Consider the following 25,622-nt stretch of genomic DNA (forward strand, 5'->3'; position numbering starts at 1 on the left):
CGATGTTTTCGATAATGTTGTTTTCATAACAACGTTACAGTTGTGCCTTTATCTTAACTTGGCTAGCTAGCTAGCAAAAATGATCATTGGATAAGTCAGCGTCCTTAGCCATTGATGCAGTTTTATGCAGTTATTGCAAGCAAAGGTTATGCTACCAAATATTAGGCTACATGTTACTTACTTTCATTTACTTAAATTCTCTCTGTTCCAACACTTTTTCTCACATAAAAATTGGGTGGTCTGATACCAAAGGTGCTATGTTCTAAGTAATTTAACACATCTAGGTGTAAATACCAGGAAATAAAAGTTGAGATTTGTCTTGTGTTCATCTTTTTCTCAACTCCAAATGTATTCAGTATATTGCAAAAACAAAGGAATTGGCCTTGCTGTTCCAATACCTTGTATACGCAGCTATAGAGCATTTCTTGTGAAAAATGCTATGATTCACAGAAATGTATGGAGACTAAACCAAAAGCATGCTGATGGCAGGAGTGTCATTTTCAAGGGTGACCCAACACTACATATTGCAGGGAGACCCTTGGGTACATTTTCACCTCTATAAAGGCCCTACTGTATGAGGAAACAATACAGCATACTCATTGAAGCATGACTGCTGGTAAAATGCACACTTTTAAAACAGAACAAAACCAAAATCTGCAAAAGCTCTGCTCTGTCACAACAAGCCATATTTATAGGCAAATATTTTCTAAAAAATACCACCAGATTTGTCCAAAATAAAGCAGGTGTCTTGAAATTCTACACATAAATTAGCTACACACTTTTTCACCAATACTATTATCTATTTTCATATGTTGATTTTTGTAATGTTAAAATGACATGCAGTACATCCAACAATTAAAGCCAACAATAAACACAGCCACAAATCTTGTAAGGAACACTGATGAAACAAAAACATTTTCTTTCCTCATCCTGCATTCTCTCACATGCATCCTTGACTGTGGGGGCATGCTATCTACCAGCATCTCCCATCTTGCTAAAGCAGTGATCTAACCTTCACAGCTGGCCCAGTAAGATAATGAGAAGCACTGTTCTATTCACAGCTCGGGACACCATCATTCACCACTCCCAGGACGCACTCAGAGAAATGAATATTCATCCAAGCTCTTGGCTTGGAGAGAGCAGCAGAACAGACACTGCACACGTTTGCACATACAACTGAAATTAAGAGGTTTGCCATTTCATCCAGAACACATTATGCGCCCCATAAACTACTACATACCTTGGTGTGGTCTTCACTAAACACATTTGCATGTATAAAGACCACAGGGCAATGATTACGCGGAAGCCTATTAACAATGGGTAATTTAACCATGTTGTTGCAGAAAACATATTTAAAGAAAAGGTTCAGTTCTAATATCCAAGAAGCTTTGGCTTATTTTCAAGAAATACTCCAGAAACACAGATCTGATCTGACAACCCTATTACAATAATGTATAATTTGTTATTATGAAGCCATGCTTGATACTGAAATAAAACTGACCAACAACAGGACAGATGGTTAGTTTGTTACATGACAGTGCACAGCATATAATCATATAACCAGCAGGAGTCCCATCAAACGGGCTCATTCAAAAACATGAGGGTGACATCATCTGCTTCTTAACTGAAGATTGATGAACCGCTGTACACATCAATGTTACATAGGGATTTAGTTGGTTATGAAGAACAGACCATGTGATTTGTGGACAAATTGTTTATCATACACCTTCAACTGCAATTCAAAGATGGATAAGATCCTTATTGATTGTTCCATAACTAAGCAGACAGTATCTAGTAGGCATCAGTGCATTTAGTGCATTATTCAGTGTAATTTCTTATTAAATATGCAGCAAATGCGCAAAATCTAAGAAAGACACATTTCCTTAGCAGCAGCATTCCTTTGAAGTAAACATGCAAGTCTTAAAACTAAAGCAAGACATGTAGAAAGAGTCAAATACAGCCTTGGTGAACAAAAATGATCCCCATACCAGGGAAACTTCTAATGGACTAACGGTGAGAGTATACAGGTGCATCTCAAAAAATTCAAATATTGTGGAAAAGTAAAAAATAATTTACGCAATTTCATTCAAAAAGTGAAACTTTCATATGTTCTAGATTCATTACACAATATTTCAAGCCTTTTTTTTACGTGTCCAGGAAATGGGCTATCCGTTGCTCAGTGGTCCAAAGTCTTCTTTTCAGATGAAAGTAAATTTTGCAGTTAATTTGGAAATCAAGGTCCCAGAGTCTGGAGGAAGAGTGGAGAGGCACAGAATCCAAGCTGCTTGAAGTCCAGTTTCCAAAGTCAGTGATGATTGTGGGTGCTATGTCATCTGCTGGTGTTGGTCCACTGTGTTTTATCAAGTCCAGAGTCAAGAGTGCCAGAACTACTAGTAACTGGTTTGCTGACCATGGTATTACTGTGCTTGATTGGCCAACTCCATAGATTCTCTTGTCAAGAAGAAGATGAGAGACACCAGACCCAACAATACAGAAGAGCTGAAGGCCGCTATCACAACAACCTGGGCTTCCATAGCACCTCAGCAGTGCCACAGCCTGATTGCCAGTATGCCACACCGCAGTGATGCAGTAATTCATGCAAAAGGACCCCCGAGCAAGTATTGAGTGCGTAAATGAACATACTTTTCAGAAGGTTGACATTTCTGTGTTGTAAATCCTTTTTTTTGATTGGTCTCATAAAATATTTTGATATTTATAGATACTGGATTTTTGTGAGCTGTAAGCTCTAATCATCAAGATTAAAATATTTAAATATTTAAATATTTCACTTTATGTGTAATGAATATAGAATATATGAAAGTTTCACTTTTTGACTTAAATCATGTAACAAAAACTTTTCCACGATATTTCAATTTTTTTTTGATGTACCTGTATCGCCTAATATACTTTAGAATTTAATGAAAAAAAGAAGGGATTTGTATCTCAACCTAAAAAACCTTGATCATACGCCATATTTATGGCTTTATTCAATTCAAATGAAAAATTCAAGACAATACCATTTATTTCTGAGTACACTGACTTACCTGACAGGAAAGCCAGCCTTTTCTTCAGAACTGGAAGCACAACTGTAGCCTCCATGTCTTCAATTTTCAATCTTAAAATATGAATCCTGAAAAAAGACAAAAAACAGATGTTTTAAACATGTCCAAATTTCCTTCAGAACCAGCAATGCCAAAAGTGTCCATGACCCACATATTTTTAATATTTTGAGTTACTAAACTTCTAGTCCCCTATTTGGTTTAAAATTCCCAGTAACAGTACTCAAATAATTGTAAGAAGTACTTTGTAACCCTTTAGATACCAACGACATTACTGGAGAAAACTGGCAATATCCGTTTACAATACTCAGAATAAAATGATCTTTTCAATGTTTGTACTGTGTATTCTGGCCAACTGTGCTGCTGAAAATTCTAAGAAATGTATATGAATGTCTTGAAACTGCAGTACAGTTGAAGTAATTCAAATACATACTTGACCTAGGTCTGAATGTAGGAAGTTAGCCAGCAAAAATCATCTTACAGATAAAATGTCTTAAATGTTATGTTGGCAAAGTTGTAGCAATAATAAACAGACACTTATTTGTTCAGCACTTGCCACACAAACAATGCTTGTCATAATAAGATTTACATGGAGAATTCAGAACATTCTGTTTATAGTTACACAGAATACTACTCCACATTTACCAGTTAGACAGCCTGCTAAAGCTTCACTAGTGTAATGAGGTTCAAAAAGAGGTAATTCCCTTTATGCCCTCTGAAGTAAATAATTGGAAAAACCTAACTCACAACTGGTCTGACTTGTGAAACGCCTTTTCTCAAGGGTTTCTTTCCTGATCCATCTTCTGGAGAGTGCTTGCTTGACAGAGAATTATCACATTCACTGTAAATGAACAGAACTTTTAATCCATACCCCTGTGAAATATAATTATTTGCAATTCACACAGACATGGGTTGAAAAGAAGAGGTAAGAGAAAGTAATTGTCCATAATGGCAATCATGTTGAAATGTGCAACTTGGTGATTTATACAGAGGACTAAGATCTTGTTAACATAATTTTCTGCCCAGACCAATCCTTGGTATTATATATTTTATTAAAACATTATACAAAATTGTGTCCGGCCAGAAAATGACCAAAAAGTTAGTACTATACTTCCACCTTACTATACATAGTAAGGTGGAAGGTTTCCAAGTAATATGAAACCTTATGTTATTCAAAATAATAGCCTAGGCTACATATGTACAAGAATTGAGTTCATACTGTAATGCATTTGCATGTTTTTGTTCGGTTGAAACAGAACCTCAATTTACAGGAACACTACTGTAATGACAAAGATATGATGCTCCAAAATTTACACAAACTCAAATTCCACTAGTGAATGACATTTTGGGTACAAACCCTCCCTTCTTTAAGAGCCAATATCTGTAGAGTGACAAATACAAATGAGGCTAATGGTTTTATATGCTTTATTGAATATATTAAAGAACATTTACACAAAGGTTTGAGCGCAAGTGGAGTGGTTAACTCCCACACCTCTGTTTGATTTTTCACAGAATGACCCTAAATTAAAAAATAACTGAGTTAATTTTGCCCGGCCACCCTAAGGGGGAGTTTGGTGGACATATCGATGTAAACATCGGATCTTCCATTTGTAGCCACACAGCCTTTCTAGCACATTGCACCATATCTTTCCTAAAGTATGTGTTCAGCAGACACGCACAGAACCCCCTTTTTGGACTTATTCCTAATGGTCACTGGCCAAAAATAAGTGAGCAAAATATGAACCCATTAGCAGATTAGCAGCATTGTTGACTTACATTGTCTTAAATTAACTAAATCACAGTGTAAGTTAAATCCTGATGCGTTCCCAACGGATGCTTGTAGAATTGCAATGCTGATTTTAAAAAAATATATTGCTAATCTTGTGACATTGCTAAGCATGCATGATACCCCTGGCCTAGATATTGGCCTAGACTGGTATGAAATGCTATTATAACTGCTATTATAATATTTTACATATTTGAACGTACACTCTAACATGCAATATAACAATCATATATCAAATTGTCAGATGTGTTTTTAGTTTTAGATAATTTCGGTACAGTGCATTCTCAGTACTTTTATCACCTTAACGTAGCCCGTTCATTGCTTTGAATTTAATGTTGTGGAGTCTTTTGGAACAACCTCCAACTGAGCACAAACTATAGGCTAGTAGCAGACATGTACTTTATTGTTACAGCAGCACTGCAAAGCATTGCAGGCTTTTTGAAAGTGAAATGAAAGTGACTATGAAAGTAGACATAGTCTAGCTATAACTACAGTCTAACAAACTTCGGACTCCAAGCCTACTTCATTTTACGCTGAGTAAATGCAATAAACGCCTTACTATAAATTAGCCAGTGAGTCTAGACTTTGGCTATGCTAGTCAGCTAGATACACGAATCGGCCGTCTAGTTAGCAATCCGCTGGTATGAAATCAGAACGAAAACAATCGATTGGAAAAGATAATAATCGCGCCAAGAGAATGCGTTAATTTAACAATAATAGCGAGCGCGATTTCAAGAAAAGGGGTTGTGTCAAACAGGATTCGGAAACACAAACGGGAGCAGCTGCCATGAAACAAAAGCCTGAATCACAGCGCACGTAGGACCATCCTCCTAGGCCTACTCATTATCCTCATTTTTACTAGATGTTATGAGAAATCATATTCATCACACACATTAAAAAAAGTATATAATTACTTGTATCTGAACTTTACAAGGGTGTAGTTAGAAGTAGGATTTTACATCACTGGCACCGGTAAGTTACGAGGTTTTTCTCCCTCTGTAAGTTAGCAGACATTAGATTCGAGTAGCGGTTGCAGCATAATAATGCAGACACAATGACCTACATTGTATTTTCAGCCTACTCAATTTTGCTTGGTATACAAACGGCATGCCACGAAGAAACGAGGTGAAGTACATTTCATACATACCTCGGACGAAAGTCTGACCTGCCAAGTTCGCTGTTACAATGTGTTAGCTAGTAAGTTAGCAGCGTAGCTAACAGAGATCCAGTTTTACCGTGGAGCTACCTAATGTCTTGTTGTGGATAATACATTTAGCATCATATAGCTGGTTTCAGGAGTGAAGGAATAATTGGGTTTTTTTTCCCGAAACGGAATTTGTTGATAAAATCTTTACTGTTAGTAATCGAACCTGATGGATTGCAATCTGATATGGTATATTGCAAGGGGTTGGACCCATCAGATTTAAGCCACTCCCAAAAGAACAATACAAGCAAAATACTCGGTTGCTAACTTTACTGTGGTTGGCGGAGACTATCTCGGGTTTTCATAACTAGGGAACAGCAGCGCAATTTCCGCGTGGAAGGTTCAGGGAATATTTCTAATTCATGATACAACTGCGAGTAGCCACAACATATCCAGACAGTTTACCATTGTTGAATAGGCTGTTTTAATCAATGTAGCTAAATATAAATGTTTTTTTTTTTTTTTAATGTTGGTCAAACTGAAATCACACTCAGGCAGCAGAAAAGCTTTTCTAAGAAGAGCATTTAGAAAGGAACGTGTTTTCTCAAACATCAAGACCTAGGACAATCTTTGAGCGCCTCCGATTTAATCATGAGGGAATTTACCTGCACCAATTAATAGAAGTGCACATCGTCTATTTAGCTCTCGCAAAGACATATTTTTTCATGTCCTTGGTGATGCTGAAAATACAATGATAAACTTTATTTGTCCACTCGTTTCATACATACAGTCCCCTCCAAAAGTAATGGAACAGCAAGGCCAATTCCTTTGTTTTTGCTATACACTGAAAACAATTGCGTTTGATGTCAAAATATGTACATGAGATGACAGATCTGAATGTCAGCTTTTATTTCCTTGTATTTAGAACTTAGAACTTATCACCTTTTGTATTTCTAGGTGAGCCAAATTATTGGAACACTGACTGACGGGTGTTTCTTGTTGCCCAGATGTGTCCTGTAGATTGATTGGTTAAACAATAAATAGTTCTAAATGTATATACTCTTGCTTTTAGCCTTGGGGTTTGTCTGTGAAGACTGCATTTGTGTTAGAAAAGATAAACCATTGCAAAGACCACAGAGCTGTCTTTGGGAGAAAAGCAAGCTATTTTGAACCTTTGAAAAGGAGGAATCGATCAGAGCCATTGCACAAGCATTAGTGTACTGAGCAACGAACATGGAACAGGTTGACCTAGGGAAACAACAGCAGTTGATGACAGAAACATTGTGAGAGCTGTGAAGAAACCCCCAAAACATCATTCAATGACATCAGAAACAGCCTCCACAGGGCAGGGATGAAGGCATCTCAATCAACCATTCGAAGAAGACTTGGAGAGCAGCTATATAGAGGCTGTACCACAAGATGCAATTTTACAAATGGTCCATTAGCAGTTTTGGGAAAATTATAGGTTCTTAGCATGACGGTTCCTAGTTTTGGTTCCTAGAATGTTCAATCTGTGAAGTTTTCTGGGAGTTCTTAGAACAATTTTATGTGACCTTTATTAACATTCTTGCAATGTTAAAGGAACATTATTTCTGTTATTTTACAGTGGAACATTCTTAGAATCTATAGAAAATGTTACTGAACGTTCTCAGAACACTGAACGTTCTCAGTTAGCTGGGTATGTTCTACTGCTTCTGCAAGTTTTTTATTCTATTCAAACTGCCATATGGTCAAATTTCAATTATGTTGAAGAAACTGCAATTTGTTAGCACAAACTTCTTAAAGGAATACACCAACATTTTGGGAATACAGTGGTGTGAAAAAGTGTTTGCCCCCTTCCTGAATTCTTATTTTTTTGCATGTTTGTCACACTTAAATGTTTCAGATCAAACAAATTTAAATATTAGTCAAAGACAACACAAGTAAACACAAAATGCAGTTTTTAAATGAAGGTTTTTATTATTAAGGGAGAAAAAAATCCAAACCTACATGGCCCTGTGTGAAAAAGTGATTGCCCCCTAAACCTAATAACTGGTTGGGCCACCCTTAGCAGCAACAACTGCAATCAAGCGTTTGCAATAACTTGCAATGAGTCTCTTACAGCGCTGTGGAGGAATTTTGACCCACTCATCTTTGCAGAATTGTTGTAATTCAGCCACATTGGAGGGTTTTCGAGGCCTTTTTAAGGTCATGCCACAGCATCTCAATAGGATTCAGGTCAGGACTTTGACTAGGCCACTCCAAAGTCTTCATTTTGATTTTCTTCAGCCATTCAGAGGTGGACTTGCTGGTGTGTTTTGGATCATTGTCCTGCTGCAGAACCCAAGTTCGTTTCAGCTTGAGGTCTCGAACAGATGGCTGGACATTCTCCTTCAGGATTTTTTGGTTGACCGCAGAATTCATGGTTCCATTTGTCACAGCAAGTCTTCCAGGTCCTGAAGCAGCAAAACAGCCCCAGACCATCACACTACCACCACCATATTTTACTGTTGGTATGATGTTCTTTTTCTGAAATGTGGTGTTACTTTTACACCAGATGTAATGGGACACACACCTTCCAAAAAGTTCAACTTTTGTCTCGTCAGACCACAGAGTATTTTCCCAAAAGTCTTGGGGTCATCAAGATGTTTTCTGGCAAAATTGAGACGAGCCTTAATATTCTTTTTACTCAGCAGTGGTTTTCGTCTTGGAACTCTGCCATGCAGGCCATTTTTGCCCAGTCTCTTTCTTATGGTGGAGTCATGAACACTGACCTTAACTGAGGCAAGTGAGGCCTGCAGTTCTTTGGATGTTGTTGTGGGGTCTTTTGTGACCTCTTGGATGAGTCGTCGCTGCGCTCTTGGGGTAATTTTGGTCGGCCGGCCACTCCTGGGAAGGTTCACCACTGTTCCATGTTTTCGCCATTTGTGGATAATGGCTCTCACTGTGGTTCGCTGGAGTCCCAAAGCTTTAGAGATGGCTTTATAACCTTTTCCAGACTGATAGATCTCAATTACTTTCTTTTTCATTTGTTCCTGAATTTATTTAGATCTCGGCATGATGTCTAGCTTTTGAGGATCATTTGGTCTACTTCACTTTGTCAGGCAGGTCCTATTTAAGTGATTTCTTGATTGAGAACAGGTATGGCAGTAATCAGGCCTGGGTGTGGCTAGAGAAATTGAACTCAGGTTTGATAAACCACAGTTAAGTTATGTTTTAACAGGGGGGGGGGGCAATCACTTTTTCACACAGGGCCATGTAGGTTTGGATTTTTTTTTCTCCCTTAATAATAAAAACCTTCATTTAAAAACTGCATTTTGTGTTTACTTGTGTTGTCTTTGACTAATATTTAAATTTGCTTGATGATCTGAAACATTTAAGTGTGACAAACATGCAAAAAAATAAGAAATCAGGAAGGGGGCAAACACTTTTTCACACCACTGTACCTTTTTCCGAGTTAGAGATGTTTGACTTCATTTTCACCTGGCTCGGTTTCCATGTTAGCATAACGTGGTAGTTTAGCATAAAGACTTGAAGCCTTTTGGAGTCAGTAGCCAACCTCTGTCAAATTGAAGAAATACACCTTACAGCGACTTGTTTAAACAGGAAAATAATTGTAAAAATGAGAGACGTTGTTTTTGGAGAAGTTGGAACTAACTGCTGAACACACATGTATCCTTCCATCTTCCGCTGGTTGAGCGCAGTGATCCACAGGTAAAGCTTGATCCGACATAATGGCCATCTTTATGTTTGGAGGAAAAAGGGTGAGGCTTGCAAGCTGAAGAGCATCATTCCAACTGTGAAGCACGGGAGGTGGCAGCATCATGTTGTGGGGGTGCTTTCATAAAATAAATGGCATCATGAGGAAGGAAAATAATGTGGATATATTGAAGCAAGACTCTAGGCATCAGTCAGGAAGTTAAAGCTTGGATGCAAATGCCTATTCAAAATGGACAATGGCCCAAAGTACACTCCCAAAGTTATGGCCATTAAGGACAACAAAGTCCTGACCTCAATCCAATCAAAAAGTTTGGGCAGAACTGAAAAAGCAAGGAGGCCTTCAAACTTGATGAATGAAAGAAAGAAACAAAGAAAGAAAGAAATTAATCATTATTTCTACTATTCACATTTCACCTTCTTAAAATGAATTTATGATTATAACTGACCTAAAACAGAGAATGTATTCTTGGATTAAATGTCAGGAAATGTGAAAAACTCAATTTAAATGGATTTGGCTAAGGTGTATGTAAACCTCCGAACTTCCGATTGTATACTGCAAAACTAATGCATTAACTGTGGTTCACGTTATCACTGGACAAAGGCTGAGTACCAAATGCTATGCAATGGTGGAAGAATAGATCAAATGCAGTTCCCTCCAAAAGTATGGAAATTTGGATTTGAGGTTTTTTAATGCTGTTAGGTACCAGTGTTTTTTTGTTCATGTTGTGTGCTGCCGCGCAGTATAGAAGTATAAATATTGAAGTGCATCTAACAATCAATCTAACACTGACTGCTGACCAGAGACTACGCACCGCCTGTCTGCTGATCTGTTAACCTAACTGCCCCTGCGCTTAGGCCTAACTTTTGCTGCTTTGTTTCTATAGCTTGCTTGTTAATGGTAACCTATGTGTTACTTAGCTAAAGGAAACTATTTAGGATATTGTTGGACCATCTACAAGGGATTGGAGGATGGACTTTTAAATCAAGGGCCATCTCCCCCTGGTTACCTGGTGAGACCCATTTAAAATACAGCCAGGTAGGTCAATAATAAAATTGTACACAAACTAACTAAATAATACATACAGTATTTGGCCTGTAAGTATAAGACTGTAGGCTACATTCTGTGTCAGTGCCCATTATTTAATTGATGTTACAATGAAAGAGTTACACTTGTGGAAGAGGTTAATGATTCAATGGCCCTTAAATCTAAGTCATATGGGGGTATGTTGACTATGCAGTATAAGGGATACACATTTTAGTGCATGGTGTAAACGATGCATACACATGTAATTGTTGTACCTGCATATCATTAGATTATGGTTTAAACTAGGAAGGGCCCATCAGTCCAAAACTCAGTTTGAAACCGAATTTCCAACACCATCTTGTGGCTGTTTAAAAGTACAAAAACTTTATTTTTCAATGTGTTTTTTCAATGTAATCATGTCTTAATAATTGCAGCTAATATGGCTGTAACCTAAATGTTTTCCAAATAATCCAATGTTTGAACAATAAAAACAGTTTTGACTGTGTATAGTGAATCACCCATTCCTTGTATGTAAAAACGACTTGGCGAATAAAGTGATTCTGATTCTGATTCTGATTCTGATGCTTCTGTGTTTCTGAATATTCTTCTGCCACTCGGCCTAGTCAAAGTCCACTCAATGATGGATCTACAGGGATTTTGGAGTGCAGCTCAGGACCATCCTGACTGCACTCTTAAGAGGACCCAAAAAGCTGTGGCACCTACCTTGGGGATATACCACCGCTATCCCAGCTTGATACTGTGCTGTTGTGTTGTCGACCAGGGTATAGGAGGGTTCAGTTAAGCAGGGTTCAGAGTTTCATCGCTCTCTACCGACCCCCACTGTAAAATATATTAATGCATAATACCATCTTTTCCTGATTAAACGTCAGGTTGTGTCCTAGTTCTGGTTCCATCACGTGCGTTTGATATAATTAAAACGGAACATTTACTCAGACAAGAAGTGCAGATCCTCTTAAGAAAAATACTGGCGTGTGGCATTTGTACATTTCTGAGAATTCCTGTAGTTGTTCACTAGTTGTTGAGGACATGCACTAGGTTTCGGAGACACATACTTGTTTTTGGAGACTTTGAGGACACCCTAGAGGGAAGTACAATTTCAGGAAAGGGTGGGCTTAGAGTTACAGACTAGTTTGAGGACACGCACTAGTACCAGTGAAAGTACATAACCATGGACTTTTACCTTTGTTGTCTTCTGGAGGGTGTTTCCTACAACCCACCACCATTAATACCATCCGTGCAGCGGCAGCAGCAATGTTGCTCCTTGCTCATCACAAACTAATCTTGGTCTCAAATACCACCAACTCTCAAATCTGCACCAGAGCTTTCAGTAACATGCAGTTTATATCGCTACACCTTCTGTATTCTTAATTCATAAAAGTAACAATGGCAGCAAGTAGCTTTTCCTCAACGTAACAGAAACACAATCAAACCTTTGATTGTGACAGACCCAAATTTAAAACAATCTTCACTCCTCATAAACAAATGTTCACCAAGCATGAGCAATCCAAAGAAATAAAAAAAGCAGGGTACATGACCATAGCGACAAAGTTATTACAAGCAAAATCCCAGGTAAATGCAAAGCTTCCTGTAAATATACAGACAACTCAAACCAATGACAAAGATGGCCGACAGTTCTCAAGAAGGGTGCAGAGGTGGAACAGACTGCTGAACTGTGATTGGCTGGAGAAATTTGAATTTGATTCAGCCAATCAAGAAGAATCGTAAACTTGAGTGGCAGTCAGTTGGCAGGTACCTATAGCCTCACAGTGAATGGGAAGGTCAAAATTGAGACCAACATGCCAAAAAAGGGCTCATTCCAAGCGCTTATTTTTCTCCTCTTTTTCTTTTTCTTGCCCTTTATTTACTCCTAGCTCCACCTGACCTGTGATCTGTTTGGTACTCATGCACTACAGTCAAACCCACACTCAAATACCAAATACAGTAATTCTGAATCTCTCTACTTTTTGTCTGTGCTCTTTTCTCTATTTTGTAATTCTAGTCAGTAAATAAACTATCACTCGCTGAAATTGATGTGCAGATAGTCAGCCACAAAGCCATTATTGTTTTGTTTTTTTCATCAGTATCTCTGTTGGAGTGTGGAGTCATGGTTCGGTAGCACAAGAAGGATTCACTTAAGCTGGGCTGATTCTGATGGAGAAGCACACAGGCTCACTAAACGCTTTTGGGAACATACTCAACGAGGCCTGGAAGCCCGAAGAGGATGAGCCTGCGGTAGAAGCATGACTCATATGTGCCTTTCGACAAACTCGGTGAAGTCAGAGCTATCCATCATATCGCTCACGCTAGGCAAATTAGGTTACATGATATTTGTATGCTAACGTTACTGTATTTTTGTGTGTGTCGAGTGTCATGTCATCGCCTGGATAGGTGGCCGTCCATAAACCAGTCTCTGCATTCAAGGGTGCCCGTTACCTTTTGGGAAACACAGGCTGGAGATTCAAGCCAAACACATCCAGTGACATCACTGGCTCTGTGTCTTCTGTTTTTTTATATAAATGTGGTCTTAGATGTGTTTTTTATCAGCATTAGAGTGTCAGTAGAAAAGACAGTCCCTCCATTTTAGCAGACCAAAAGTAATTGGACAGCTGGCAGTTGTTTCTGATTAGTAGGATGTATTCAATCACTTTTGGTCCCTTAAAATGGGGGGACTATATAAACAAGGGACGCAATTTCTACACAGATCACACAATATGGATGTACATACCCTTAGATTAAAAGTGACAGTCTCTATTTTGTCATAATATTGCTTCATTTCTAATCCAATGTGCTGGACTACAGAGCCAAAACAACACTAATTGTACCACTGTCCAAATACTTACCATGGGGGTAATTTCCCCATGTGTATTCAACAAAAGAAAATGAAGCAAATGCATTAAATGTAATGTTAGCTTAAGTTGATGAAAACAACCTTTTGAATAGCTGTGTAAGCTGAAAATCAAGTATCTAGGACATTCGAAAGCTGACCTCATTTTGACAAATGTAATTAATGTTGAGCTAATATTGGTCTGTATACATAATTCCATTTAAACTATCATGGCAGCATTCGTCCATCTGTTCATCTGTCACATGTGGAGCTTTCCAGAGCACACAATCTGGTAAAAATAAATACTTTTAGTTTATACAGTCAGGTCCTATACACCACCACAATGGATTTGAAATGAAACGAACAAGATGTGCTTTAACTGCAGACTTTCAGCTTTAATTTGAGGGTATTTACATCCAAATCAGGTGAACGGTGTAGGAATTACAACAGTTTGTATATGTGCCTCCCACTTTTTAAGGGACCAAAAGTAATGGGACAAACTAACAATCATAAATCAAACTTTCACTTTTTAATACTTGGTTGCAAATCCTTTGCAGTCAATTACAGCCTGAAGTCTGGAACACATAGACATCACCAGACGCTGGGTTTCATCCCTGGTGATGCTCTGCCCGGCCTCTACTGCAACTGTCTTCAGTTCCTGCTTGTTCTTGGGGCATTTTCCCTTCAGTTTTGTCTTCAGCAAGTGAAATGCATGTTCAATCGGATTCAGGTCAGGTGATTGACTTGGCCATTGCATAACATTCCACTTCTTTGCCTCTTTGGTTGCTTTCGCAGTATGCTTCGGGTCATTGTCCATCTGCACTGTGAAGCGCCGTCCAATGAGTTCTGAAGCATTTGGCTGAATATGAGCAGATAATATTGCCCGAAACACTTCAGAATTCATCCTGATGCTTTTGTCAGCAGTCACATCATCAATAAATACAAGGGAACAAGTTCCATTGGCAGCCATACATGCCCACGCCATGACACTACCACCACCATGCTTCACTGATGAGGTGGTATGTTTTGGATCATGAGCAGTTCCTTTCCTTCTCCATACTCTTCTCTTCCCATCATTCTGGTATAAGTTGATCTTTGTCTCATCTGTCCATAGGATGTTGTTCCACAACTGTAAAGGCTTTTTTAGATGTTGTTTGGCAAACTCTAATCTGGTCTTCCTGTTTTTGAGGCTCATCAATGGTTTACATCTTGTGGTGAACCCTCTGTATTCACTCTGGTGAAGTCTTCTCTTGATTGTTAACTTTGACACACATACACCTACCTCCTGGAGAGTGTTCTTGATCTGGCCAACTGTTGTGAAGGGGTTTTTCTTCACCAGGGAAAGAATTCTTCTGTCATCCACCACAGTTGTTTTCCGTGGTCTTCCGGGTCTTTTGGTGTTGCTGAGCTTTTGGTGTTGCGTTCTTTTTAAGAATGTTGCAAACAGTTGATTTGGCCACACCTAATGTTTTTGCTATCTCTCCGATGGGTTTGTTTTGATTTTTCAGCCTAATGATGGCTTGCTTCACTGATAGTGACAGCTCTTTGGATCTCATATTGAGAGTTCACAGCAACAGATTCCAAATGCAAATAGCACACTTGAAATGAACTCTAGACCTTTTATCTGCTCCTTGTAAATTAGATAATGAGGGAATAACACACACCTGGCCATGGAACAGCTGAGCAGCCAATTGTCCCATTACTTTTGGTCCCTTAAAAAGTGGGAGGCACATATACAAACTGTTGTAATTCCTACACCGTTCACCTGATTTGGATATAAATACCCTCAAATTAAAGCTGAAAGTCTGCAGTTAAAGCACATCTTGTTCGTTTCATTTCAAATCCATTGTGGTGGTGTATAGAGCCAAAAAGAGGAGAATTGTGTCGATGTCCCAATATTTATGGACCTGACTGTAGATGTACTGACATGAAATTTGCCCTCGGTTAAAGGAAATGAGGGTAGTCTGACCCTGGATTACATGGAATTTCAGTGACTTTATTAAATGCAGTCGCTACGCCGACCCATACTGAAATGTAATACACATTTGCGTTTGCTTGTACATAAGATTAAGCTTCACCAAAGGCTTCAGTCGGCCATTTGCCTTTTTGGTGATATCCGACTTTATGCATTCCTGGGACTAACACTCTGGATAAATTGCTCTCAATACATGAGTGTATTGTATTTCGGGTTGCAATGTAATGATTACCACATAGTACATGATCTCTACATTACCACCCCAGTGTACATTTCAAGTGAAGTATGAATTTCCGATCTTCACATCACCTGCCAGGGTTTATACAGTAATATTTCACAATTTCAGCCGGAAATTAATTATTGCAGTTTTACCCTTAAGTGATTTGTTGAAGAATTTTGGCTGAACCCACATTTTTCTACTGTTTCTATAATTTGTAAATAATAATTCAGAAGGATCATTTGTCAACAACCAGAATGTTTCTAAGCACCTCATAATCCCTCAAAATAGAAAATGGTCATTTGATTTTAAATGTAATCTGAAGCAGCGCTCCACATTACCACTTGGTGTCTCTGTTTGTTTAAATTATATTTCGCCGCAGTAAATATTGGTTTGCCTTTATAAATTATGCTGAATATGTGTGTGTATACCAGATCTAATACTAATCAATTAATTTACTCAGTTGAATAAACAGAAAAATAAAGAAAGTTCCAGATTGTCAGATGCAGTGCAATCACCAATTCCGCATTGTCCAACACACCCTGCCACAGTTCGGATTTCGGATTTAAATCACTGTAAAAGATGACAATTCCATGCATTACATTCGATGGTGTGTAATGACAATCCCAGCACTGCTTTTCAAACTATCATTGCAGATTATGTTCATTCAAGGCAAAACACATCCCACTGCAAGTGTGCACAAGTGTCTATCTTTTTGTCTCCCAAATGTTATCTCTTTCTGTGCTTGTGAATTTATTTATGTGGGTCACATCTTTAGAGTCTAAATACATTCATTAAGTGGACCAAGGATGGAATTCAAATGGGTGTCTGGGGAGTCTGTAAGGATGAGGTCTGACAACATGCTTTCAACATCAGAGTGCCTTTCTATTGCAACCCAACCTGCCACTATTATTAGCCCAGGTGTGGTGTAACATCTGAGCTGGAGCTGGGTTAGTTCATGCTGCAGAATGAGGCGAATGTATTCATTAGCTGCAGTCATTTGCAGTGTTTTTTTTTATTGTTATGTTATTATGGAACAAAAATGAACTTGATGCATGGTGCCAAACTTAATTGTGGTTAAACAACACAGAATATACACAATTTAAGTTATTAGCAGTTTAATTGCTCAGCATACGGTACCAAATTAACTCTTCGCAGAAAACTGAGCTGATGCGCTGTCACTGATTTATTCTCAAATATAAGCTTGATCGGTTGTAGACCGGTCAAAATATTCAGCACCGCACTCTTGTGCATGAAATTACAGTTCAGACTGAATAAGGAGTGAACATATGGTGGGGTTGTGATTCAGTGTCCATACTTGATAGTAATACTGTGGCACAGCCTTAGAGTGGATCCAATCTTATCTCTCTGGCCGGTCCTCCCAGGTGTCCTGGGCTGGAGGAGTGTCAACCCCTCGCCCCCTTGTTACAGGAGTCCCCCAGGGCTCAGTCCTCGGACCCCTCCTCTTCTCCATCTACACGAGATCCCTTGGCCCCGTTATCTCTGCTCATGGCATCTCCTATCATTGTTATGCCGATGACACCCAACTCTTTCTCTCCTTCCCCCCATCAGACACACAGGTCTCTACCCGTATCTCCGCCTGCCTGAGAGACATCCAGAGCTGGAAGGGGAACCACCATCTAAAGCTCAACCCAGATAAGACGGAGGCGATCTTCATCCCTGCTTTAACCTCTCCCTTCTCTGATTTCTCCATCTCACTAGGGGATACCACAGTGACCTCATCCCCTAGTGCAAGAAACCTTGGAGTGGTGATGGACAACAGGCAGTTATGATGATGGATGATGGAGTTGTGGTGATGGATGCTCGCATACCAGGCAGTTAAAGGATCAGCCCCTGTGTATATTCAATCCCTTATCAAGACCTATACACCAATAAGACCCCTCCGTTCTGCCACTTCGTGCCGTCTGCGCCTCCCCCTCGCCACACCTGCACTTCACGCTCACGACTGCTGTCTGTCCTGGTCCCACGGTGGTGGAATGACCTCCCGGTGAATGTCAGAACGGCAGAGTCTCTGACCTCCTTCAAGCGCAGACTGAAGACCCATCTCTTCAGGCTACACCTTTCCCTCCCCAACTCACAATCACTGTGATTAGCCTTAGACCGTAATGGCACTTATGTATAGATATCGTTACTTGCATAGGTATTGTTGTTTTTATTGGCTGTTGTATTCTAGCTGCCAACTGTGGTATGCTAGTTTGAAAGTTGATTGTACTCTTCAAGGGTTCTGAATTTCTGTATGTTTACACTAGGACTCGGAACTGTACTGTCCTCTCAAGTCTACTTTTGCACTTGTTCTTGTGATTGATTTGCACTTTGTTGTACGTCGCTCTGGATAAGAACGTCTGCTAAACAATATAACAATATATAAATTTGCCACGTAATGTAATGTAATGTAATGTAATAATGAGCAGAGGTATTCTGTACTTTCATAAATTGTAGTTAACACACTTAAACATAAGCATGTAGACATGTACAGTATAATACGAAACACTACACTTATTCTGCTTGCAAAACACAATAATATCAACCAAGTCTTACTTGGTTGCAGGATTTGATAAAATGTGTAAATAGCATGCAGTAACACTAGTACGATAGACATAATCATATCTTTAAAACATCTTCCGGTAAAATGTAAGTCAGGGTTACAGGGTTGTAGCAGTGTTTCTTCAATATACAGTTGTGTTCAAATAAATAGCAGTGCGTTAAAAAAAGTGAATAAAGTGCAAATATTTTTCAATAGTTTTTAGTTCAATATTTCAAATGTAGTGGAAACATTACACATTCAATTCCAAATCAAAGCATTAGCAAATCTTATCAAGTCTGCGTTATTCTCTTCCAGGAAGCAAAGAAAGAAAACATTAATCTGTTAAAAAAAATCTTCATTTTTCTCTTCAAACTCTCTTCAAACTGTATAAACGGAATACATTCAAGATTTAACTTAACTTTTTTTACTTTAACTTCAATTACTGAACTAATTTTTAGTTGCATAACCATTGTTTTTGATAACTGCAGCGCATCTGCATTGCATCGAGTCAACCAACTTCTGGAACCTAGAATCAGGTATTTCAGCCCAGAATGAATTAACTACATGAATTTTTAGGGTTTGCTTCAGAAATTGCATTTTTAATGTCACCACACAAGTTTTCAATGGGGTTGAGGTCGGGGATTGAACTGGCCACCCCATTACTTCAATCCTTTTTGTCTGGAACGAAGACGTTGCTCGCTTACTCGTTGTCTTGTTGAAACACCCATTTCAGGGGCATTTCCTCTTCGCATACAGCAACATAACCTCTTCAAGTATTCTGATGTATTCAAACTGACCCATGATCCCTGATGTACGAACCCAACACCGTAGTATGAAAAACATCCCCATACCATGACTTTTGCACCACCATGCTCCACTGTCTTCACAGTGTACGGTGGCTTGAATTCAGGACGCGGGGGTCGTCTGACATGCTGTTGATGACCGCTAGACCTGAAAATAACAATTTTACTCTCATCAGTCCACAGAATGTTACACCATTTCTCTTTGGTCCAATCGATGTGTAACAGCACAGTACAGGTAATTGTAGATCATCTTTGATCTTTCTGGAACTGATGAATGGCTGAATCTTTGCCATTCTGACTAATCTTCGATCCGTTTTAACAGTAGTTGCTCGTTTTCTTCTGCTTGTTTTGGGTTTTTGTTGCCATTTTAAAGCATTTCAGATCATTTTACCTGAGCATCCTATAATTTGCACTTCTTCATACGTTTTCCCCTCTCAAATCAAGTTTTTAATCAAATGACGTTTGGTGAAACACAACTGTAATTCCTCCAGAGATGTTCAAAGTATACAATGGACATTCTATCCCTTTCTCCATTTTTAGAATTGCATTATTATGCAACGCTTGCCGTGAAAAGGACACTGACATTACCTTATTTTGTGTTGTTTATGGATTTCCAAAATTCAGAGAAGGCGAGGTACCCCTGCATTTGTTTTGCCACCCACATGTTGCAAAATAAGGAAATTTTGTGGCTAAAGCAATGGCACATTAAAATAGGGTACACAGGCAGAACCATGAGTTTTTACACTTTCAAATGGTATATCCTGTTACCATAGTGATTGAAAATAGTGAGAGGTTGGGGTTCAAATTCCACCTCGGACTCAGGCAATCTCTCTCTCGTTACTTTGGTGCCATGATCTGGATCTGGGTGGGTCCTAAAGAAAAAGTGGTTGCCGCGGAGTTCCAAATGGGGGTGAGACCTCCCTGCCACCCCTGCCAGACCTCTTCGTTCAGCCTCCACAGGCCACTTGGCACCTCCCCCTCTCCGAACCTCCACCTCACGCTCACGACTACTGTCTGTTCTAGCTCCACGGTGGTGGAATGAACTCCCCGTTGAGGTAAGAACTGTAGAATCTCTCCCCACCTTCAAGCGCAAACTGAAGACGCACCTCTTCAAGCAGCACCTCTCCCCGTCCCTCCCTACCTCCCTGTGAACCTTAATTGTTGTCTTTCTGTGATTTACTTTGTGTATCAGTATTTTTAGTTGGCTAGGTAAGCAGTGTTTGGATAGTTAAGTTTGGTCATTTTTGTTTTGTTGTTTGTTTGTTTATTTGTTTGTTAAAAAAAAAAAATTTCAAATAGGCCCTGGTCCTTTGTTGTACAGGTAGCAGTTGAAATTGTACTTCCCTCTAGGGTCTTTCAGCGCACTTATCCCTGGTTATGGGTATGCACTTTGTTGTACTTCGCTCTGGATAAGAGTGTCTGCCAAATGCCATTAATGTAATGTAATGTAATGAGTGTAGCAGGGTTAGCCCGGCTAGTTAGCTAGTAAGCACAGTGAAGTGTAGAAAAGCGATGGCTTGTAGCAGGTGACCGCAAGCCTAAGCCATGATACTTCCTCCACCATTCTTTCTCCACACTTTGGCCTTTCCATCACTTTTAGAGAGTAATCTTGGTCTCATTGGTTAATAAAATCGCTTTTGTGGCTCATCTCTGTACTTATTTGCAAATTGAAATCTCCCCTTCCGATTCGTATTTAGTTTGCATCTTGTGGTACAGCCTCTATATTGCTGCTCCCTAAGTCCTCTTCAAACGGATGATTTAGATACCTTCGCCCCTACCCTGTGGAGATTGTTGGTATGTCACACGACTGATATTTCGGGTTTTTTCTTCACAGCTCTCACAATCTTTCTGTCATTAACTGCTGTTGTTTTCCATGGTCGACCTGTTCAATGTCTGTTGCTTAGTACACCAATGGTTTCATTCTTTTTCAGGACATTCCAAGTTGTTGTACAAGCTATCCCCAATGCTTTTACAATGGCTCTGATCGATTTCTTTTATTTTTTAAGATTCAAAATGTCACGTTTCAGGTCTGTCTCGCCATGTTTTATGTTTATTTATGTTTATTTATGTTGTCTTAGTCACGTAGTGTCTTATCATGTATTATGTTTTCTAGGTTCGTCATGTTGTTTAGTTATGTTTCGTTACGATTTATTTTCTTGTCATGTTTAGTTATGTCTCGTTACGATTTATTTTCTTGTCATGTCTAGTTACGTTTTCGTACGATTATATTACCTGGTTATGTTGAGTGATTATCCTCTTAGTTTCGCTTTGTGTTATGTTTTGCTGCATGTTTATTGTTACGTTAACTGGTCGTTGTTATGCATACACTTTTACATGTTTTTCCGCAAACCTTGCGTTCCGCCTTTTCTCTCTCTCTCTCTCTCTTTCTGTCATTCACTCCCTAAGTGTTTCCATTTGTCTATTTACTAAAACTACTAACGCTAGATCAGGATTGGGTAGAGACTAACAAACTAATCATGTGTTCATGTTACCTTACGTTTCTCGTGCATGTCATTTACTAATTTACTAATGCTAGGGCAGGATAGGTTTATTACTAACGATTACTAATCTCCTTGTTAAACTTGTCATCCATCGCACCTGTTTTCCATTTCCTTGCTACGCTCTAACTAATTGTCTGCACCTGTCTACACCCGCATTTATAGCCCAGTCGCGCTACTGTTCACTGCGAAATTGTCTGCCTCTAGTCTAACTACGCAACTCTTGAGCATTACTACTGTTTGTTTACACGTTACGATCCAAGCCTGTTATCGACCATCTTCCATTGATTTCTGTTTTGTTGACCACTGCTTGTTTTTTGACTACGTCCTCGCCTACCGTTTTTGTACTTTTGCCCCGCTGATTGTTTCATGGTTTCGACTCCCGCTTCGCCCACGACTACGCCTCTGCCTGCCGTCCGCCTGTTCATCTGTCCCGCTGACTGCTCTCCTGCTACCGGACCTCCCTGCACGTCTACCGACTACGAGATTGCCTCTTCCCTCGACACCGTGCTTTTTGTTTGTTTTATATTTGTTTGGCTGGATCTTCGTGTATGGACTTTGCTTGTGTTGACTACGCTCCTGGGACTCGTCCCGAATAAAGCCCTAACGGGACTTTATTTAACTATTGTTTCTGAGTCGTGCATTTTGGGTCCAACCCCCACGCACCCCTCTCAGAACAATTTCGCCACTATGGACCCTGCTGACTCTACTGCCATGTTCCACGCCCTCCAGGAACAAGGAGCCATCGTCCGGCAGCATTCACAAGGAATCTCCAAGCTTCACCTGGAGATTTGTGAACTGTGTGCAGAGATGAGGAGGCTCGCCGTTGCGGTCCTGCCACAACCACGGGAGGAACTCACCCACCCACCCACTTCCCCGGCGGTCAACCCCTCGGGAGCCTGGCAATTCCAGGAGCCCCAACAACCCCCTCCGGAGAGGTTCGGTGGAGAACCCGAGAGGTGCAAGGCGTTCCTACTCCAATGCAAGTTTGTATTCAAACAACAGCCCCAGACCTACAACAGCGACGACCGTCGGATTGGCTATGTGATGGGACTACTCAAAGGGAGGGCGTTGGATTGGGCTACGGCGGTGTGGTCCGGGGATTCTTTCCCTCCTCGTTACCCAGCCTTCGCTGACGAGATTCGAAAAGTGTTCCAACACGCATCCAGCGACCAGGAGCCATCCCAGAGACTGATTGCTCAGCGCCAGGGACGGAAGACCGCGGCAGACCACTCCATCGACTTCCGCACCCTCGCGGCGGCTACTAGTTGGAACGATGCAGCTTTGGCGAATCTCTTCCTGGCCAGCCTGAGCGAGACGCTCCAGGATGAGTTGGCGCGACTGGACCCCATCACCCAGCTCGACCAACTCGTGCGCACCACGATCCGCCTGGACAACCGTGCCAGACAACGCCGGTCGGAGAGACCGATCCTTCCCGGCAACCCGTACCCCAGGCAGGGGCCAAGTCCTCGACGAGAGGAGCAGCAGTCGGAGGGATCCGAACCCATGGACCTGTCCCGGGCCGGTACCAGGGTCTCTACCGAGGAGCGAGCACGCCGCAGAACCACCGGTTCGTGCTTCTACTGTGGGAGGCCGGGTCACACCCAGGCTCGGTGCTCCTTCAGGACCAGGCGACCAGTAGAGGTGAGAGCAGTCGACAGGCATGAGGGTGCTGACAGAGAGAACCATCGTCCCACGCTCACCACGCTGTTGATTCTTCCCAACAGAACAACCCGGATTAACGCGTTGGTGGATTCTGGAGCGGACGCCAATCTCATCGACGAAGTGTTGGTGTCCGAACTGAACATCCCCACCCTCCCTCTACCCCACCCTGAGAATGCGCGGTCGCTGGATGGAAGGACTTTCTGCCGCATGACGCACATCACTATTCCCTTACAACTGATCATTTCTGGGAACCATCGGGAGATGATCCAGTTCCGCGTCATCCAGTCCCCCAACGACCAACTCATCTTGGGATTACCCTGGCTCCAGAAACACAACCCCACAATCAACTGGAGTTCTAATCAAGTTCAAGCCTGGGATTCTAAATGTCATCTGTCCTGCTTGCGTTCCGCTCCGCCACCAGCAGAGGGAGCACTAGCTCCACCACAGACTCCCAAGCCCTCCCTGGAAGGGGTTCCCACACCTTACCATGACCTGGGCACGGTGTTCTCCAAGACTCAAGCTCAGTCACTGCCGCCCCATCGACCCTACGACTGCGCCATCGAGCTCCTTCCCGGTTCATCACTCCCCTCTAGTCACCTATACAACGTCTCCAGACCAGAAAGGGAGGCTATGGAAAAATACATCCGTGACTGCCTGGCTAACGGACTGATTCGCCCATCTTCCTCTCCCGTCGGTGCTGGATTCTTCTTCGTCCAGAAGAAGGATGGCTCCCTACGCCTGTGCATCGACTACAGGGAGCTGAACAACATCACGGTGAGGAACAAGTATCCTCTGCCCCTGATGGACTCCGCGTTCCACCCACTTCACGAGGCCACCATCTTCACCAAGTTGGATCTTCGCAACGCATACCACCTGGTCCGGATCCGTGAGGGCGATGAATGGAAGACCGCCTTCAACACCTCTCTCGGACACTTCGAATACCTGGTCATGCCATTCGGCCTCACCAATGCTCCTGCTGTGTTCCAGGCCCTGGTGAATGATGTTCTTCCGGACTTGTTGGGTCGCCATGTGTTCGTCTACCTGGATGACATCTTGATCTACTCCACTAATGCCAAGGATTATGAAAACCACGTCAGGCAAGTTCTACAAAGACTTCTAGAGAACAAATTATTTGTCAAGGCAGAGAAGTGCGTCTTCCACTCCGACACAGTTGAGTTCCTTGGGTTTATCCTTGAGAAGGGACAGATCAGGGCGGATCCCAAGAAGATTCTGGCGGTCACCGACTGGCCCACACCCACCTCACGCAAGCAACTCCAGCGCTTCTTGGGATTCGCCAATTTCTACCGAAGGTTCATCCGTTCCTATAGCCAAGTAGTCTCTCCTCTAACCAAGCTCACGTCCCCAGCGGTGCCATTCCGGTGGAGCCCCGAAGCTGAGACGGCCTTCACCAAGGTCAAGAGACTGTTCTCTTCCGCTCCCATCCTGGTACACCCCGACCCCACCCGCCAGTTTGTGGTCGAGACGGATGCTTCCGACACAGGGGTGGGAGCAGTGCTCTCTCAGGTGGCGGCCGCTGACAACCGACTACACCCCTGCGCCTTCTTCTCCAAGAAGCTGTCCCAGGCGGAGAGGAACTACGACGTTGGAAACTGTGAGCTGCTGGCAGTCAAACTGGCGCTGGAGGAGTGGAGACATTGGCTGGAGGGGGCCGAGAAGCCGTTCATCGTTTGGACCGACCACAAGAACCTGGCATACCTCCAGACAGCCAAGAGGCTGAATTCTCGACAGGCTAGATGGGCGCTGTTCTTCGGGAGGTTCAACTTCTCTCTGACCTATCGTCCAGGTTCGAAGAACGTTAAGCCCGACGCCCTGTCCCGTCAATTCAACACCTGTTCTGAGCGTGAGGTCCCCGAGAACATCCTTCCTGCCTCCTGCACCATCGGATCTGTCACATGGAAGATCGAGGCGGTGATCCAGAGGGCTCTACGGGAGGATCCCGATCCCAGGTCCAACCCCGGATTACGCCTATACGTTCCCTCAGCCGCCCGGACACAGGTGCTGCAATGGGCCCATTCATCCCTCCTTTCCTGCAATCCCGGCTTTACCCGCACCTTGGCGGTGCTGAAGCGGAGATTCTGGTGGAGTGCCATGATCCCCGACACCAGACGCTTCATCAAGGCTTGCACCACATGCGCCAGAAGCAAAGCATCTCACCAGGCCCCTGCTGGACTGCTTCAACCATTGCCGGTGCCCAGCCGACCCTGGAGCCACATCGGAGTGGACTTCGTGACCGGACTTCCCCTTTCCGAGGGTAACACCACCATCCTGACGTGGTGGACCGATTCAGCAAAGCGGCACACTTCATCCCCCTGGCTGGATTGCCCACCGCCCAAGAGACCGC

At 41.7% G+C, this 25,622-nt stretch overlaps 1 protein-coding gene across 1 annotated transcript in view; it reads right to left on the bottom strand.

Moving 5' to 3' along the window:
• sestd1 (SEC14 and spectrin domains 1) overlaps window positions 1–6,268 on the bottom strand; it is a 28,007-nt gene extending 21,739 nt beyond the window's left edge. Inside the window, exons 1-3 of the mRNA XM_061235384.1 lie at window positions 5,993–6,268; window positions 3,807–3,900; window positions 3,045–3,130 (exon numbers count right to left, since the gene is read on the bottom strand). Of these exons, the coding sequence (XP_061091368.1) occupies window positions 3,045–3,099 (55 nt within the window). The 5' untranslated portion in view covers window positions 3,100–3,130; window positions 3,807–3,900; window positions 5,993–6,268. The remainder of the gene's footprint in view (window positions 1–3,044; window positions 3,131–3,806; window positions 3,901–5,992) is intronic.
• Between the last annotated feature and the right edge of the window lie 19,354 nt (window positions 6,269–25,622).

This window comes from Conger conger, chromosome 3 (assembly GCF_963514075.1).
Source record: "Conger conger chromosome 3, fConCon1.1, whole genome shotgun sequence".
Taxonomy (NCBI): Eukaryota; Metazoa; Chordata; class Actinopteri; order Anguilliformes; family Congridae; genus Conger; species Conger conger.